This window comes from Fringilla coelebs, assembly GCF_963513975.1.
Source record: "Fringilla coelebs genome assembly, chromosome: 5".
Lineage (NCBI taxonomy): Eukaryota > Metazoa > Chordata > Aves > Passeriformes > Fringillidae > Fringilla > Fringilla coelebs.
This window is the reverse complement of record NC_140033.1, coordinates 50,716,984-50,735,531: the sequence shown is the minus strand read 5'-3', so window position 1 is coordinate 50,735,531 and position 18,548 is coordinate 50,716,984. Positions and strand designations below refer to the sequence as shown.

The 18,548-nt window shown below is 42.1% G+C and overlaps 1 protein-coding gene across 1 annotated transcript; it reads left to right on the top strand.

The window, feature by feature from the left end:
• Positions 1-205: 205 nt before the first annotated feature.
• Positions 206-14,175, top strand: CSF2RB (colony stimulating factor 2 receptor subunit beta). The gene is made up of 13 exons (XM_084205395.1): positions 206-306; positions 3,249-3,378; positions 5,348-5,532; positions 5,858-6,006; positions 6,548-6,719; positions 6,810-6,942; positions 7,042-7,202; positions 8,087-8,232; positions 8,335-8,509; positions 10,184-10,274; positions 10,543-10,612; positions 11,371-11,474; positions 11,776-14,175. Exons 1-13 carry the CDS (start codon positions 237-239, stop codon positions 12,977-12,979), a joined length of 2,790 nt encoding a protein of 929 aa, XP_084061521.1. The 5' UTR covers positions 206-236; the 3' UTR covers positions 12,980-14,175.
• Positions 14,176-18,548: the final 4,373 nt, after the last annotated feature.

Genomic DNA, 18,548 nt, shown 5'->3' with positions numbered 1-18,548 from the left:
TTGCAACACCACACAGCAAGAAGACGTGAATTTTGTCCTACAAGAAATGATTGGTAGAAGTTCTTCCTGAATGTTACTTCAATGTGATCTTAAAGAAGTTCCCTTATTCAGTTTTACTTCTCTTTATGTGAAACAGAAACAAACAGCTCCACAGCAAGCAGGGCAAGAGAGTAGCCAGTGGGCAATGGAAACTGTGAAATTCTGAGTTAGGATCAAGCCTGTGTGCCAAGGACAATATGGACAAGAAAGAGATTTTCATCCTGCTGCTGTATCTGTATTGGGTCTTCCACGTTCAAGCCATTCAAGGTGAGATTCAAATTTACATTCTCTTTCATCCTTCTATTATTGCTTTTCTTTTAAAATCTGTCTCCTTCTTTCAGCTAATGCTCTTCCTCCTTTTCTGCTTGCTTTTCTGCTTTCTTCTTCTGTTTTCTAAGCTGTAAGAGAGCAGACATCCTGATCAAAACCAGCATGTAGCAGGTGCATGTGCAGCCAAATCAGTTGTATGTTGGTGGTTGGGCAGTTGAAATACTATATAAATGGAAGAGATAAACAAGCTGATTGGATAATGAGTGAATGGAAGGAGGAATAGACCCTGATAATTAGTGAAAACATAGGAAAATGAAGGGCTGCATAATTCAGATGGTGCACAGGAGTAGAGACATGTGGCCAGACACAAGACAGTGTGGTGGGGGCTACCAAGAGCAAAATCCAGATGACCTGATTTTCTTCTTGTGGAATAGCTGACAGATAAAGAGACCATCTGCCATATCCATTGCTTATGTTTCCTTTCTTACACAAAGAGAACTTATTTCTCCTGTTTCTTTTTTCTTTTTTCTTTTCTTTTCTTTTCTTTTCTTTTCTTTTCTTTTCTTTTCTTTTCTTTTTTCTTTTTTCTTTTCTTTTCTTTTCTTTTCTTTTCTTTTCTTTTCTTTTCTTTTCCTTTTCTTTTCTTTTCCTTTCCTTTCCTTTCCTTTCCTTCCTTTCCTTTCCTTTCCTTTCCTTTCCTTTCCTTTCCTTTCCTTTCCTTTCCTTTCCTTTCCTTTCCTTTCCTTTCCTTTCTTTCTCTTCTCTTCTCTTCTCTCTTCTCTTCTCTTCTCTTCTCTTCTCTTCTCTTCTCTTCTCTTCTCTTCTCTTCTCTTCTCTTCTCTTCTCTTCTCTTCTCTTCTCTTCTCTTCTCTTCTCTTCTCTTCTCTTCTCTTCTCTTCTCTTCTCTTCTCTTCTCTTCTCTTCTCTTCTCTTCTCTTCTCTTCTCTTCTCTTCTCTTCTCTTCTCTTCTCTTCTCTTCTCTTCTCTTCTCTTCTCTTCTCTTCTCTTCTCTTCTCTTCTCTTCTCTTCTCTTTTTTCTTCCCTTCCCTTCCCTTCCCTTCCCTTCCCTTCCCTTCCCTTCCCTTCCCTTCCCTTCCCTTCCCTTCCCTTCCCTTCCCTTCCCTTCCCTTCCCTTCCCTTCCCTTCCCTTCCCTTCCCTTCCCTTCCCTTCCCTTCCCTTCCCTTCCCTTCCCTTCCCTTCCCTTCCCTTCCCTTCCCTTCCCTTCCCTTCCCTTCCCTTCCCTTCCCTTCCCTTCCCTTCCCTTCCCTTCCCTTCCCTTCCCTTCCCTTCCCTTCCCTTCCCTTCCCTTCCCTTCCCTTCCCTTCCCTTCCCTTCCCTTCCCTTCCCTTCCCTTCCCTTCCCTTCCCTTCCCTTCCCTTCCCTCCTCTTGTCTTTTTTCCCTTCCCTTCCCTTCCCTTCCCTTCCCTTCCCTTCCCTTCCCTTCCCTTCCCTTCCCTTCCCTTCCTTCCCTTCCCTTCCCTTCCCTTCCCTTCCCTTCCCTTCCCTTCCCTTCCCTTCCCTTCCCTTCCCTTCCCTTCCCTTCCCTTCCCTTCCCTTCCCTTCCCTCCTCTTGTCTTTTTTCCCTTCCTTCTTCCTTTTCCCTCCCACACTCTGTCCTCCCTTGCCCCCAGTTTGATTTCACAGAGCTGGGAATAGGAAGTACACCATACCTGCCATAAGACCAGGCCTATAGCCATCCTAGAGACAGCACAAATGAGTGTTATCAGCAGTTGTGCCCCATGGACATCTACCTTTTCTAATGCAGATGCCTCGTGTCTGCAGTAGCTGGAGGAGTTGTGCTGCCTGGCCCAGCATCAATTACAGGATATCTTCCTTTGAGGTCTCTGAGGGAAAATGTATTACCGTGTAGGTCAGACATTCTTGGCATTCTGAGCCTTAGCCCCACATTCACACTTCCACATCCTTTTCCATGTGGGATGCTCCATTTTCTGCTTACACAAGGAAAGAGTAGAACTTTGTACTGGTTTTCAGTAGAAGATCAAAGCAAGGTCCCTCTTATGCCTCCTAAGACAGCATCATTCTGTTCTGATGGGTTTTGGTCTGTAAAAAGCCACTCAAACAAGCTGATTATAGCTCTCATTCAGAAATATTATTTGAGAGAGCACACTCATGTATGCACCTTTGTCACCTGAAGGTGCAATATCCCAATAGTGCAGCATGGACATTACCTTCACGGAAAATAAGGAAGGAAAAGAAAGCAGCTTGCTTCAGAGTGCGTGTGCCAGAGGCAGTCTGTATTTTTCAGCTTCACAGCTGTGAACTTAAAAAAATATCCTTGAAGGGAGGTCTGACCATCTCTGGATCATAAATCTAGTTCCAACAAATTAGTTTGGACATTCTTCTGAGTCATAGCAAGGCTATTCCCAGAGCATCTCACTTTTAAATAGACCTTTCTAGCATTACAAACTTTACTGGGAAGTTAGTAGCAAAGAAGTTCACACAGCAACACATAAGTAGGAAATGATCACCATATGTCTGCTGACCATGGTATCTACTAATCTTGGACATACTCAGTGTTCGAAAAGTGATAGAGCTGTATGCCTTGCAGGCACAAAGATTTCACTTTTTTGTTGTTAGTTGTAGCTTGGTTTGGACATTTGTGTATTGTGGAGATGTGCAGAATGGTCACAACTCCGTACATACATCCATGGAGTCATGCCCCATCCCTGGAGATGTTCAGGGCCAGCTCGAATGGGGCTCTGAGCAAAGCGGTGCAGTGGAAGGTGTCCCTGCCCACGGCAGGAGGGTTGGAACTACATGATGTTTAAGGTGCCTTCCAACCCAAACATTGGGTCTATGATTTTCTGGTGCCAAGAAGAGACTTCTGTTAACAGTGCCTTACCCATTCTGTATCTCATCTCTCACCATTTATATTTTTAATCACTGCATCTTTTTGTTGCCCAAATTCCTTTCCCAGAGAGCATCCCAATGAAAAGCTTGAAGTGCTACAATGACTACAACTCACAGGTGACTTGCACATGGATGGAGCATTCAGAGGCTCATGACCTCATTGGTATGATTCTTTACCAAAGGGATAATATTAACACGTAAGTACCTGAAATGTGCTGAGCTAGATAAAAGTCCAAAGGGAAATTTGCCATAACTTGGAATCCTGGGGACAGGCAGTCAAGTTTTTAGAAAGCACATCCACACTTTTTTATTTAAGCAAAAGTTATACGTGCTTCCGAGGCGTCATCTACGAAGAGAGGAATGATTAGGCTATTCCAGTGGAGTTATTTTTATCACCTTTACAATTATTTTCCATAATTTTGTTGTAGGATCATAGATATGAAATCAGATGGGCCATGTAGCCTGCTAATAATCAGCATTAGGGGAAAACAGTGTCAGAACAAGTGTGAGTATTGTCTGTAAACCCTAAAGGGAGGAGATATTCCCCCTGTCATTTTGCTCATTTAGGAGCATCACTGAGAATGTGGTTTCGAGAACTTTTGAGAAATATGTGTAGACTGTATATTTATGAGATAGAGAGAGCTGGTAAGTTCTCTATCTGAGCCATCAGTTTTCCTCCAAGAGATACTGGTGTGTTTATGACAGTATCTCTCTGTCACATTCGTTTCCTTTTCAAAAGGGACCCAAATCACCAGACTGGACTGTTGGTGAGGATAAGGAAGGACAGAAATGGAGGAATAGTTAAGGGAGAGAGAAAGGCAAAGATGGATAGTTGAGAAAAAATTATTTGGAGTCTGGAGATACAGGAAGAAAAGGAAAAATTAAGAACTCTTGATTTTATTGCAAACAAGAGGGAATTTAATAGACCTAAAAGTAGATGAAAACAGTGAAAGAACTTTGGAACAGGACCTTGAAGCTAAATACTTCTGGGAAAAGATAATATAAAGTTCCTTGGACTTTTGGAGGATTCTCTGAAACATTGTTACATGATGAAGTGTGTGGATCATGAAATATAACTGAGGTGAAGGAATCAGACAAGCAGGTGTTAAACATGGACAGTCACACAGCTGAAATCAAAATGGCCAACAATGAAACAAGATCAGCTCATAGATGAAGAATAGTTGACTAAACCCCAGACTGTAAGGTAATGCTGGTGAGTAGATAGAAAAAACTTCAGGGCTTCACACCCTTTGGTCTGACTCTTTTGCTTAAGGCTACACACATACTGCAGCGTCCAATCCGTACTTCAGCAATGTCCCTGGTTTCCTTGCTAATACTCAACTTATAAAAATAGCAATAGTGCTGAATAATGCTTGCTGACATATAGTTGGCTAGAATACTCCATCCTATCCTGGAAGAGAGTGTTTGGCCTTAAATATTCACAACTTAATATTTCTCATCTGAGCTGGAACAAGATAATATACTGGGCATGAAGCCATAAGCGCAAACAAAATTCCACAGGGTACATAAAGAAGCAACGCATTCTCCAGCAGCTAAGACTACTGCAACCACACAAAGATTATCCTCTCATGCCTAGTTTAAAAAATTGTTTCTAATTTTCATTATGCTGCTTGGCCTGGAGAAAGGCCATCTAAAAGGAGGATTAACATTGTGGATGAACTCTTTAATGAATACTTAAGGTCCCTTGGCAGAACAGAACTACTAAGGATACAGAAGTACATTTTGGTCGCGAATCTTCTTCTAAGTGTTTTTCTGGTACTGCAAAATGAAAGTCTTAACGCAGCTTAGGCTCATCAGAAATTTTATGGCCTTTAACTCTGAGTAAAAGGTGTATTTACATGACATTAATTTTCATCATACTATTTCTCACCTAAAAAAATGAGATTACATAGAGCTAGGCTAAAAAGTAACAAAACTTAACTGGTACTGTAACGTTCTGCCACATCACTTTGAAATAGGGAGGCAAAATTCTGGTGTAAAAAATGTTTCTCATATTAACTGATGCAAACCAGGTCTAATAGGAACAATGAGAAGAGGATGTAAGTGCCTTTGTGAATTATAACAACCGTATGGGATGAAATTGGTTTCAGGTTTTAATGTTGTACTAACTACAGGACTTTGGATCAGATCTTTCTCTGTACACAGGGAAAACAAGGACATGTTTTGCAAACGCCAGACAGAAAATGACTCGCATGAAACTCCAGACGTGTATGTGCACTGGGTCTGCAAAAGGATTACAGACCATTTAGGAATAGGGGTAGAGGATATTTATGGCTTCAGACCCAAAAAGGTTCTTCACACAGAACTGGATGTTGATCTTTTCCAAAATGGTAAGGCTTAAAATACCAAATTTTCATTTCCCAATGAATTTTAAAGATTTTTGAGAATGTATTTGCTGTTCACTGGAAGTGAATTCCACTTTGATTGTGAAAACTGCCAAAGAATTCCACATTGCAAGGGTTGGGTAGGGAGAGAAGGTGACAAGTTTCTGAGAGCAGCTGGATGTGGTATCATCTCAGGAGCTAGTAAAGCAGGATCTTGGTCTGTCAGGGATAAGATACTCTGGAAATGGGGAAGCTTACCTAGATGTTTTCTTCCCCTCTTTGTATTATGTCCTCATAATCTCCTCTCATGCACTGTACCTTCACCTTCCAGTTCGACCCCTCCCACCTCAAGGCCTCTCAGTCAGACAAATGACATCAGGAGACTTCTTGCTGGCCTGGAAAACAGCCGATGGAAGCCAGGGGCTGGCCAATGCACTGGACTATGAAGTCACTTACAAGCGGCAGTGGGAGTCCTGGGAGGTAAGAGCAGAGGAGCTGAGCTTTTCTGGTTTGGGCTGCACCATTTTGGGCAGCTCAAAGTCTGTGGTAAAAGTTGTGCAAAGGAATGGTCTTTCCATTCTTCAGTGTCTGTGAACAGATACAACAGGATGTTTCTGTTCTGTACCTGTCAGACTGATCTTTAGATTTTAAGGGAATTATCTTGGCCAGATTCCCCCATAATTCTGTGCTGAGCAGTGCTATGAACATGTGTAGCTGGAGCTGAAGACAGTCTGGACTTTGCAAGCTGCAGGAGTTTGCTATTAGTTGCGGGGGGAGATTGTGCCTGACAGTGGCCATGCCTCGCCTGTCCTGAGTTGTGCTGCAGCACACACTGGAGCCCTCTTGTGTGGCGGTGAGGAGACACTGCATGGCAGCATGTGCATGGACCATCACACTTGGGGGACTGTCGGAGATGCAGCCTGGCAGTCAACTCCTCCTCTCACTCTTTCCCTGTCTTCCCTCCACCTCTCTGTTCCCCAATGTCCCAATTTCCTCCATCCCTTCCCCTTCCCAACAACAGGAAGCTGCCTCGCTCTTGCTCTCCAACACCACCCACTGCAGTCTCAGCCTCGAGGACCTTGTCCCAGGGAGCAGCTACGTCGCCCGTGTGCGAGCCAGACCAGGGCAGGCCAGCAGCCTCTCTGGGCAGTACAGCCAGTGGAGCACAGAGGTGTCATGGAAGACCCCTGAAGGTAGCATGGGATGGAGTGGGGCCATGAAGGGTTGGAAACTGAGAAGCTAGAACTTTCCTATCACTAACCTTGCACTTGTGCTCTCTGAAGGCGGCCTGCAGCCCAGGAACCTTCGCTGCTTCTTCAATGGTGGAGACCGTCTGACGTGCAGCTGGGAAGTGAAGAAAGTGATCACCACCTCTGTCCTCTTTGGCTTGTTCTTCAGAGCCACCCCAGCATCACAGTATGTGCTCTGCCCATGGCCGTGTGTCTGTGCCTCTCCCATGGGGCTTCTGCCTGTCCCATTCCCCTGACTTCCATTCATCCTCTTTCTTCCCCTCAGAGAAGAGGAGTGCTCTCCTGTGCATGAGAAGACTTTGCCCCACACCCCATATGTGGTCCAGAGCTGTGAGATCCCTGTTAGCAATTCTAGCAGCCAGAGCCAGTACCATGTATCTGTCCGGGCTAAGACAGAGGAAAAGCTGATTGAAGCCTATAAAAACAGTAAGTTCCTGTGTTGTTTCCTGCTTCTCTTTCTTGTTTCTTGGAGAGATGCCTGTCTGAGCAAGTGGGGCTGAGGACAATGGTGTTGAGGAAAAGTGAGTGGGAAGCGGAAGAAACAGTCACTGATGAGGAAAGGGACTGTATCAGGTCAGAGTTCTGGGGTGCAGGTGTGGAGTTCCTCACTGGCACTTGTTACTCTGAGGAAGGTGACAGTGATGGAAACTGTTGTGCAGAAATCCAGGTTGTGACCTGGAGCTTCTCAGTGAGCATTTGCCATCCTGCTGACTTCTCTGTGATTCACATTCATGAGTGTCCCAGGTGACAGGGGACTGTGGTGAGAGGTGTTTGTAGTGAGTAGGAGTGTGTCACTATGTGATTTCTCAAGAAGTCAGTGAGCTCTTGTGGGTTTGTGCAATGGCCCCTGGAACACTGGATGAGGAAGGAATCCATTTCCTAGTGAGGTGCACCAGGTAGGCCATCTCTGCCCACATGTATCTGAAGGTATTTGGGTGACTTCTCAAACTCTAAAACTAGGGCAGCTCCTAGTGAAAATATCAGGAGGTAGCTCCAAGAGAATTGAAAATTTCTGGAAATGTGATGGACAAGTACTGATATTTCAGCTATTGCTTTGCTGCTTTTCTGTACACAGGGAGCGCTCTCAGTATTCATGGGTATAGATTTTCTGTTATTTAATACTCTTGTATACTGTTAATACTGTTGTATTTGACTAGAAAATGAAGATGCAGAGAGTTAAGAAGTGCTAAAAAGCTGAGCCATTTTACATTACAACCTTGTTTTCAGTCCCTGGAAATGATTCACAATGTGGAAAGAAAGGACTGGACCAGTAGGTTAGTAAATGCTCTGAGACATTCAGTGTGTTTCAGTTCAGGTACTGCCACCTGCAAATGTGTCAGTAACAGCAACAGAGAACCAAGAGTATGAACTAAGGTGGAAAAAACACAATTTGAATTACAACTTCATAACACAGAGATACCAAGTCAAGTACTGGGAAAACAACCGATATGAAAAGGTAATTTACAAAGTGCAAGAGTCATGGATGTTTATTCACTGATCAAATGGAAAGACAGTTCTTCTCACCTCTGTCATTTGTGTTCTTCTTTCCTCTCCCCAGACTCTCCAGGTGTTAAATATCAGCAATGATGAACCTCCCTTCATCTTCACCCTGCAGATGCTGGCAGCATCTACAGAATACAGGGGGAAAATGCGTGCAAGGGTGAATAGGCCTCCGGAATATGAGGGACCTTGGAGTGAATGGAGTGAGGAGTTCACCTGGAAGACTGAGAATGGTACTTTTCATGCAGCTGCTTCTGTCAGGTTTTGGTGGACTGCTGATGGCTGGGATGGCTCTTTAGTATAACACATTCTCTCAGCTGGGGTTGGAGTGAGTGCAGCCATGGCCTAATTGGAGTCACTTACCAAGGCAGCTGCCCTGCCTGCATCCTTGCAGTACATCAACTGTGCTAGGGAAGGAAGTGAATGACCTTTTAAGCTTCTTTCTTGCTTGCCTTCATAAGGTAAGTACAACTAACTATAAAGTTTTCCATGTGGAAAATGAATCAAAGACAACCTGCCCAAAAGATTATAACTATTTTCTGATTCCAGTAATCCATTCCGCTGTCAGTGACTAAAGAGCCTGATACTTTAGGAAGATAGAAGATAAGTCATCAGCTTTTTATGTTTGCAGAGGGACTATAAAGTTGTGTAAAACACACAATGGAGTCTGCTGGAGATAAAATCTTTACATGTTTTTGCTGTTGATGGACTTGGAGGCAGAATGTCTGCCATCATACAATCTTTTGCCCAAAGTAATATGATCTTGCATGGTTTGTCCTGAGGAAGGTTGTAGTGGTTATACTGTGGGCAAATTTTGATGCATGTATTCAGGAAGAAATTAGTGTGCTATTGTTGCTGTTGGCAGGGTGAGCTCTTAGAAAGATCTCTGAGACCCCATTTCCTCAGAACTGTGCAGAGTCAGGCAGACTTAAGATGTCTGAAGCCCTGTTGTTCATGGTGAAGTAAGTTCATAACCATCTTTTTATTAGCTTAAAATGTTTAATTCTGATGTCAGTAGAAGCTAAGAAATGAATCAGTAAAGGAAGCAATGAACTCCTTTGGTCAGTGTGCTGTTCAGGGCATGTTTGACCTGTCCCACTTTGGAGGATATTCCAACAGTTTGAAGGCCCTATGATCCTGTTCCTCTACATATCAAATTCCCTAAATAGTGGCCTGTAAGACCCTAAATGAGAGATGTGGGACTCCAGGCAGCTCCCCAAAATGCAGTTTATTCCATCCAAGACATTGTAGCAGTCCAGGATCGTGGGCAACAGAGCCTGTGCCTATAGCTGTCAGCTCCAGCTGCAGGCAGGCCTGGAGACCCTTTGGTTTAGGTTACAATGCATTATATACTTTTCTTTGCTGAGCATCTTAATACAATAGAAGCAATCTATGCCTTAACTATTATCTATAGCCTATCATAACTGCTATCATTACCACATTCATGTTACTATTCTCCAATCACCTAAAGTTAGTACATTACAGTTTAAGCTAGAAGTTGTTTTTCAGTTTTCTTGCAATATAAAATTCTGAGACCTTTTTTCTACTTGCAACTTTGCTGACTTGTTTGCCTGTTCTATCTTCCTGCTTGGTAAAAACATCTTCTTGTTTGAGGTGGGTTTATCCTTTGCTCTAAGTCATAAAACCCCTTCTACCTAGCATACCCATTGTCTCCTTGGTCATCCAGTAAGACTGGCTCAGCAATTCTTTTCTTCTATATCAAAACTTGCTTCCATTTCTATTCCTTCATCAGACTCTACATTTAAAAATCTTTCTGCCAAGCATACATATCTCTGAGACTTCCTTGTCAAACCTTCATCCTTCCCAACAGTGGCCAGAGTGAAAAACCTGTTGCAGGAAACAATCACTCTGCAGGTGGATAGCTTTTTCTCTTTTCTCTGTTTCAGTTCTGCCACCTGTGTTTCTCCCAGTGGGGCTCCCAGCTCTCATCATCGCTTCACTGATAGTTGCTTATTGCAGCTATAAGTATTTCCTCAGGTAGGCTTGCATTGCAACAGGGTGACTTAGCAGCCCATGTGAGTGGCATGAAGTCTGAGGCACTTCTTGTCTCCCAGGAGAGAGGTCTGTGTGGAGATGGGCCTTGGTGGGCAGCCTTGTGCATGGCTGTGCAGGGGAGAGAGCTGGGTGGGGCTGTGGCCCTGCCTCGGTTGTGCCCCGCTGTGCTGAGCAGCACGGTGTATGTGGTGCAGCCTTTTCTGGTAGCAGCAAATTGAGAAACCAATCTTGGAAACTGTTCTTGCTGCAGGAAGAAGAAAATGTGGGAAGAAAAGATTCCAAACCCCAGCAAGAGTCTCCTGATCCAGGGCTACCTGGGGGTAAGAGGGAACTCTACTTTGAAGAATTCATTATTTCTCTTTCTTTTTCAGGACTTCCAATAATCTTAAGAGCACAATGAATAGATATCTTCATTTATATATTACTTGTTTTTAGGAGAAGTTCTGGTCCTACTCAACATAACAGTGCTCTTATATTTAGCAAACCTCTTTACGCTGTGCTTATCAGCACAACTGTGATCTAAAATCAGTGTAGAAACATTTTCTGTACTTTAAAATTTCCGGCTCCTTGCTTTTAAAAGGGAGTCCTTAAAACCTGCCCAGTACTTGTGGACTCACCAACCCTCAAAAGCAGGTTCCTAGGGGACACTGCCAAGTATCTCCTTGAACAGGTTGAAGTTTGCTCTCTTGAAGTCCAGAGTAGCAACTCTGTGGTTCCTTTTTCTTTTTTCCCATTTCTGAAAATTTTAAACTCAATCATTTCATGAACACTGTGGCCAGGGCAACTACCTACTATCAAAACCCTTAAGTCCTCTATTCACAAATAGAATTTAGGAGGGAATCTTTCCTAGCTGGCTCACTGAGTACTCGTAGTTAGGTGAATGAGGCAATATGGATTTGAAGAAACTATCTTCTGGAGAGGAGAACATACCTTTGAGTTGTATTAGTGGTATTGTATCCCTGTTACCAGGTGCTGTAGGCTCTCCTATTTGTTTTCTTTGTCCACAGGGAATGTACAATTCCTGATTCTACTGCCAGGAGATACTGCTCTTTGGTCATGTCTGCTTTTTCATTTTCAGAAAGGGCACTTGGGAAGTTGGCCAACAAGCAACCAGCTGGACTTCAACAAATACAACCTTTCAGAGAAGATGGAGCAGCCTAGCTTCCTTCAAGTTGTGGACAGGTGAGTGAACAGCACATGATGGTGACATTCTGGGTAGTCTCTAAGACCTCACTGCAGAATATAATCATATGATTATATTCTGTCATGGCAGAATATAATCAAATGTTCTGTCACTAAAAATCCTATACAAGTTGCTTTTGAGGAGGAGATTCAATTTTTTACTACAGGGGTAACTGCATCTGCAAGAAATTTTTGCTAAGCTTGTGTGTAGCTGTGTGTGTTTTCTACCAAGATTGGTTTATGTTTTGTGTTTAAAACAATAATCTCTCTCATGAGCAACTTTTAACTTTCCCACATTCAGGCAGGCAAAGACTTTGGCAGAGTGCCTTGAAGGGCAGACTAAGAAGACAGATGTTTCCTCTGTTACACCTGACCTACAGAACTCATACCATGCTTTGAATGAGTCAGAGCATGCCCCAGTTGCCTGCTCAAGTCAGAGAGCTGGTCCTTCCTTTCCCATTTCAAGGAGAAACAGTGCTGATGCAAGTATTGCTTCGCACACAGCAATCCCCTGCTTTGCTTTCAATGGTCCCTACTTGTACAGCCCAGTGGTGTCCTCTCACCCTGATATACACCAGACCCTGGAAATGGGCCCTGTGGGACTCAGTAAGAAATCAATTTCCCTTCAGTATGTGACTCTCCCAAGGGAAGACTCTCCCCAGGCCCCACAGAGCCAAGAGCAGCCAGAAGCAGCTCCTCCAAGGGACATGCTCCCAAATCAGAAGGAAATGATGCAGCACCTCAATGACAAGGAAGAAATCTCGTGGGCCTCACCACCCTATGGAGAAGGCACCAACAAAGAAACAGAGGAGCAGAACTCTCCAAAGGCTTTCAGCTGTACCACATCTCCTAAACAGTGCCCCTTGGAGTACATCACCACAGATAGCCTGGTATTGCCATCAGCCAGCACCTCCACCCATCCTCCACTTGTCACAGCTGAGGAATCTCCTTGTGGCTCACAGCAGCCCCAGCCTCCCAGTGACCATTCTTGCCATGAATCTTCTCAGGGGAAAACTGGTGTCATGATCCCAGTTTCAGGCCAAGCACCAGCCTCATCTCCTGAATTGCACCTGGATACCTTTGGTGACTATCTTACTCTGCCTGAAGATGTCTGTGAACAGTCAAAGCCCACAAAGATTTCTTTGCCTGCCTTACAGCAGGAGAATGGTATTCCTAGAAAGCAGCCTTTGTCAGAAGGTAACTTGGTGGTGTTAAACCCTGACAGCACTGAGCCAGTTTTCCTTTGCCAGGTTGGTGACTATTGCTTCCACAGCCTAAAATCCAGTGTGAAGATGGAGAATAATCAAGAAGACCACCAAGTCAAGAAACTTTCTGAAAATGAGACAACACTTGGACAGCCTGTATGTGATGATGAATCCGTCACAGGGAAGGAAAAGGATGTATGGAAGAGGGAAAAAATACAGGCCATCCAGCTCTTCAAAAACCTGAAATCGGATGATTACTTTTCCTGGCAGCAATCTTTGAGGATTAAAGAAATCTGTTAAGTGGGTACATATTAATGAATACCAAAGAGACAGGTAACTGAAAGAGGTTGCAACTATCTGGTGAAAAGGAACCCTCAAACCTAGGAACAAATAAACACCAGTTCCATTTTCGAGCTTCCAGTCTAATGTGTTAAAAAACTTGAAGTAGCTCAATGTCATTCTCAGTGGTCTTCACAGATTTGGCATAAAGGACCACACAAATATTTTAGTGTAGTGTTTTTTAAACTTTTTGGCTTATCCATGATGATCAGTTTATCCTCCTCATGATCCCGTAATGTGTCACAATCATCTTGCAATTATATCAAATTGCTTGGCAAATCTTGTGGCAGGAAATGCAGACTTAACAGCTTGAAAGGCTATGAGAAGAAGACAAGCTTGAAAACCTTGAAAAGAAAAGTTCTATTCTTAAAAGCAATTTTGTTTAATTTCTGTGCACTTATAAAATAGCTCTAAAAGCCACCAAGGAAATTCTGTACCTTTGCCTTTCCACTATGGCCTGAAATAGGTATTGCCTAAGGGGGAAAAAACCCAGACACTTATAGAAGCATAAATAAAAAATGAGAAAAAGATTGTTGAAATCCAGGAAAAGTTTCTTAATGTTAATATCTTAATGTTAATAAAAAAGTTTCTTAATGTCTATCACAGTGGATTCAGAGGATAACAAGGAAACATCACTGGGATACATAAAGCAAATTGTAGGGAACCGTTTGGAAGAAGAAATATTACTGAAAGAAGACCCAAGGGCTCCTAAGGTTCAGTAAGAGGGAGTGGGGCAGATAACAGAAAATGGCAAGTAGGAGATGCTGGGAAGGTGCACAAGCCTGTAACTGCTGTGGTTCTTCTATTTCTAAGTGCTGAAGTACTATATGATTTTCTTTCACATTTCATTGACTGTTTATGCATTATATACTTCATCATAAAATGTAATTGAATTCTTAGTTAGTTTTTTTTCCTTAAATAATCAGCGTTGAGAAAGAGGAGATTTTTTTCCCAGTTTTGCTTTCTTTTGCAAGGTAAGAGCATTTGTTCAGAACTGCTACTCTGCAATCAGTGAAAAGGCTTGGGTTTCAGACCTGAAGGTAGACTTCACTTCCAAAAAAACATATGTTTTTTCAAATATAAAATCTGTATTAATAAACATATTATTTCTTCCTATAAGTATTTTGTTTCATATGTTAAAAATATTGTGTTTACAATAAAATTACTATCAGCTCATTTGCTCAGGTCTCAAAAAATTCTGTAGGTTCAACTATGTGATATGTGAAGTAGGACATTTTTCTTCTGACTTTGCTGTATTACTTGACAGAGAAAAGAAGTTCTGTGTTTGTGCCACTTGATTCCTCCTGCTGGGTTAATGGGACTGTGCTGATTCAGAAATTACAGTGAAATTATTTGGGTTTCTGGGAATTTAATCCTTGTAAATACCATTTTAAATCTGAAAGGTGTGCAAATTGAACTTGGTGCTCTTCACAGTAGAAAGCAGGCAGTTGCAGCCTCTGACAGAGAACAGTGATGAACACTAGAGATTTGCAATTTAGACCTTTTGTAATAGATGGATTCATTTTGTTAATTTCTTCTTTGGCCTTTTATAAGTGGCACAATTAATTTCTTCCAGGCTGTATAATTGTGCTCTATCGAAGCATATCCTAAAAGGACATGTTCAAATTCATATGTAAATCTTGTAGCTGAATTCATATCTTAGATATGCATCACTTTGCTGGGCCTTGAATTGATGGAGTTTAATAATCAAGGAGAATAATGAGTGGGAGAAGTTTTATTCAACTCAGTGGTTTTTGGAGAAAGCCCATTTGCATTGTCATCAGTACTCTAAGATGTCATCAGTACTCTGACAGCTCTCTGTTCCTTCTGCTCCTCTGCACTTTGCTGGGCATTTGCAGAGGCTGATTTTGGAGACAAGATTTACAGATAAAAGCACATTTGTTATGATCCCACAGAGACGATATTATCATCTGAAGGAGCCTGGAATTTGCAGAGTAACATGCCATTGTCAGGATAGGGGAGCTGCACAGTGGTTTGCTTTCCAGCTATAACAATTCATTTAGAGCAGAATGAGCTTCTGCTCTAGGGACTCTTTCTTCAATATCCACCTAAGTATCATTACATAAAATATACAATGAACATTGGAAACAGCTCATAATCTATGGCTCTTCTATGCCAGAGGAATTCACTTCTTACTGGAATCAAAACTTCTATAAACTTCACATCAAAACTTCTATAACTTCACCTGTTGCTGATCCTATGAATTTTCCATTCTCCTCTGCATGAGGTCCAGATGCAATGAGGGGGGTAAAAAACACTTTACAATCCTGTAGCCTGGTGATTCAAGATTTAGAAGCAGTCATGAGTCCCAGGTCTTCAACTTCCTGATCATTAGCTTGAGCCACAAAGTTACTGTGCAAAGGCAAGTTGCTGCTCCCTTCCCCAGTGCTAGGTGCTGATAAGCAGGAGAGGAATCATCATTCTGATGATTCAGGAGCCAATTATGACATGCTCCTCTCTGTAGGGCTTCTCACTAAGTAGTTCAGCCCCTCAGCCTGTATATCTGCATGATGAGTCACCAATGTTTCCTACATAGTCAAAAAACGAGTTATGAGATGATTGCAACCCTTTCCTTACTGCATACTCAAACATAAAAGATTGTGCCCATGTTTTAACAGCAGTCATTTTTCCTTGCTCTGAAGTAATCACTTTATTATTCCCTTATCATAATCTTCATCAACCAGAAACATAATACTTGAATTCAGATGAGACTAGGGTAGGAAGTTTATTGTGACCTCAGTAGCTCTAATTAAGGTCAATGCTGAGCTGGTCTGTTGCTGTATTTCTGTAGGCTTGGGGGTTTTCTCTTATGTGAGGAAGGAAAATGGGGCTGAATGGTTTGCTAGAAAAAGAAACCTGTGATGGAAAGCCCTCCAAAACCTCAAAGAACAGTAGATGGAGAATTTCAGAGAATCCTGTACCCCTGCTGGGAAATGGAAAACAAGCCAACCCATCCTTCAGTCCCTGCCTAGTTTCTTGTTTACAAGCATGTTGTACACACAATCTTATTCCCATAGAACTCCACTCTGTCTCTTCTCCTCAGTCCCTTACATGCTCCCTTTGCTCTCACAATGGACATGGAATTTCCATGAAAAGAAACATGTCATGTTCTGTACATGGGGAATAAGTAACACTATGGCTTCATGCCTTTTTTTGCCCCTTAGAAGTCCTTTCAAGTGTGTGCCAGGATTCCATATGTTCCAACCCTGACCCTAACAACTCCTCATACAACACAATGGATGTTTCGCCATGAGCTTCAGTGGGTGAACCCAAACTCCTCTACAAATTTGTGCAACATGAACCAGATTTAGGCCTAAACCTTTGTAGATTGGTTGTGTAATTTTCAGCTCGTTGGTAGGGAACCATCTGGTCCTCATTCTTGAAGGATGATTTGTTTGTCTAGAGAAGTAGTTGTAAAGCTATGTGAAACAACTGGACAGCTTTGCCTACTCTCTTTTAAAAAAATTTCCAGCTCCTTGCTTGCAGTGTGCCCAAACATTGCAAGGGTTTGGGATGAGCACTTTTTAATCTTCTAAGCTGATAGCCCCTCTGTGGCACTCAAAGTTACATAGATTGTTGACACACATTTTTGAGTTTATTTCGTGCACTGCAGATTCAACCCTTGCATTCCTTGACTTCTCACTTTGTTTTCCTTTAGTCATGGATTCGGGGATTTTAATCTGAATAATTTTGGCAAGTTTCTGTCCTTTTCAATGCACCTCTTCTCATCTCAGAATATTTGGTGTAACCATAACCCTAGGTGCAGCAGTAAAAGCAGCCTTGGGCTGAGGCTGGTGCCAAGCAGAAAGGTGTGGAGGGAGCCGTGTTGTGGCAGTCCTGTGTTCACCTTGGCATGGCTTTTGTAACTGCAGTGTTCCCAAATCAGGGAAGAAAGGGGAACAAACTCTCTGGAAGAGAGATATGATCCAATAAAACATGATTGAAGAAACCCAGAGAATTTTGAAATCGAGTGACTGCAGCCAAGTAAACTGAGATGAAAAGAGGTGCAGTGAAAAGGACTGAAAACTTGCCAAAAGTATTCTCATTGGAATCCCCAAATCAGGGAGGAAAGCTAAACAAAGAGACAGGAGACGAAACTGATGAAATTCAATGCTTAAGAGAAAAAGAGGCAATTCTGAATCAAAGTGAAAGCAATAAAAGTGAATGGGATGACATTAAGTGCAGGAATATGGACGGAAGCTTGCCCAGTTTATCCTCATTGGAATCCCAAGATTTCATTCTTGTAGTGACAGGACAGTGGGCAGCAGATTTAAACTGAAATAGGAGAGATTTGGATTGGACATAAGGAAGAAATTTTTATAATGAGAGACAAGACAAAGAAACTGGCAGCTCAGAGAAGTTGTGGATGCTTATTCATTAGAAGGTTCAAGGCCAGGTTGGATGGGGCTTTGAGCAACCTGGTCTAATGGAAGATGTCCTTGCCCATGGCAGGTGGCTTGGATGCTTCCAACCCAAACCACTCCGTGACTCTCTGGTTCTATGATTCCAATCTCATATTCCATTTATGCCTAATAGCTTAGTGTTTTCTCCTTCATCATTGGTTGGAGTACCTCAGAAGAAACATTGCCTTTCTCAGTCATTCAGATCTCTCAGGTAAGAAATTTCTTACCACTTGGTCTGCCAGATAATTAATAACCATATTGAAAAGTATAATTTTCCTGTGAGAAACCACTTAAATCCTTTCTCCAACACGAAAATTAGCCATTAATTTTTCTCATTAATTTTCTGTCTTTAAAGGACTTCAATCTACATGACAATCTTCCTTTTATCTCTTAGTTTCTTGGAAATACATTTTTGAGGGACTTCAAGCTCTTTAGACATCTAGGTGTGAGGCATTAATTGGATAACCCTGTGCAAGTTTGCTTCTGGAGTTCTTCCAAGAACTCTACCAGTTTTATGAGGCATAAACAAGTCTCTTTTATACAGAGATGCTAACACTTCTCCAGAACATCTTTTTTCCCTACTATTTCTCTTTTTCCTTATAGTTTGTATCATCCTGTACAAAAACCAGCCTGATTGGTCAGTAGTTCCCTGGATAGTTCTCTGAGTACTCCTCAAAAGCTTTCTTTTGGCATTTTCTTTTTCTCTGATGCTGAGGCCTGCTAATGCCTTTGATTATTTACCTCAATTACTTGTTCAGGAATTGAATGTTTAAATTCCTTTGCAGATTTATATGATAATAAAGCAATTGAGTAATAGTATAGGCAATGCAAGGCTTGTAAAGTGAGTAAATATGTTTTATTAAACAGTAAAATTTAGTTGGAAAAGATCATTCTAAGTTATCATTTTTCTCTTCATGTCTTGCCTCATTTACTTTTTTCAGAACATTAAGGCTACAATAACTCTACCTTTACTGCATGGGTAGACTTACAGAAGGCCTAAGTTCACTTTTAAAATTTGTATATGATACTTTAAACAGCTTCTTTGTCTACTGAAAACATTTCATCCTTTAACAGCTTCTTAGCCTTATTTTTGCCAGTTTTTCCTT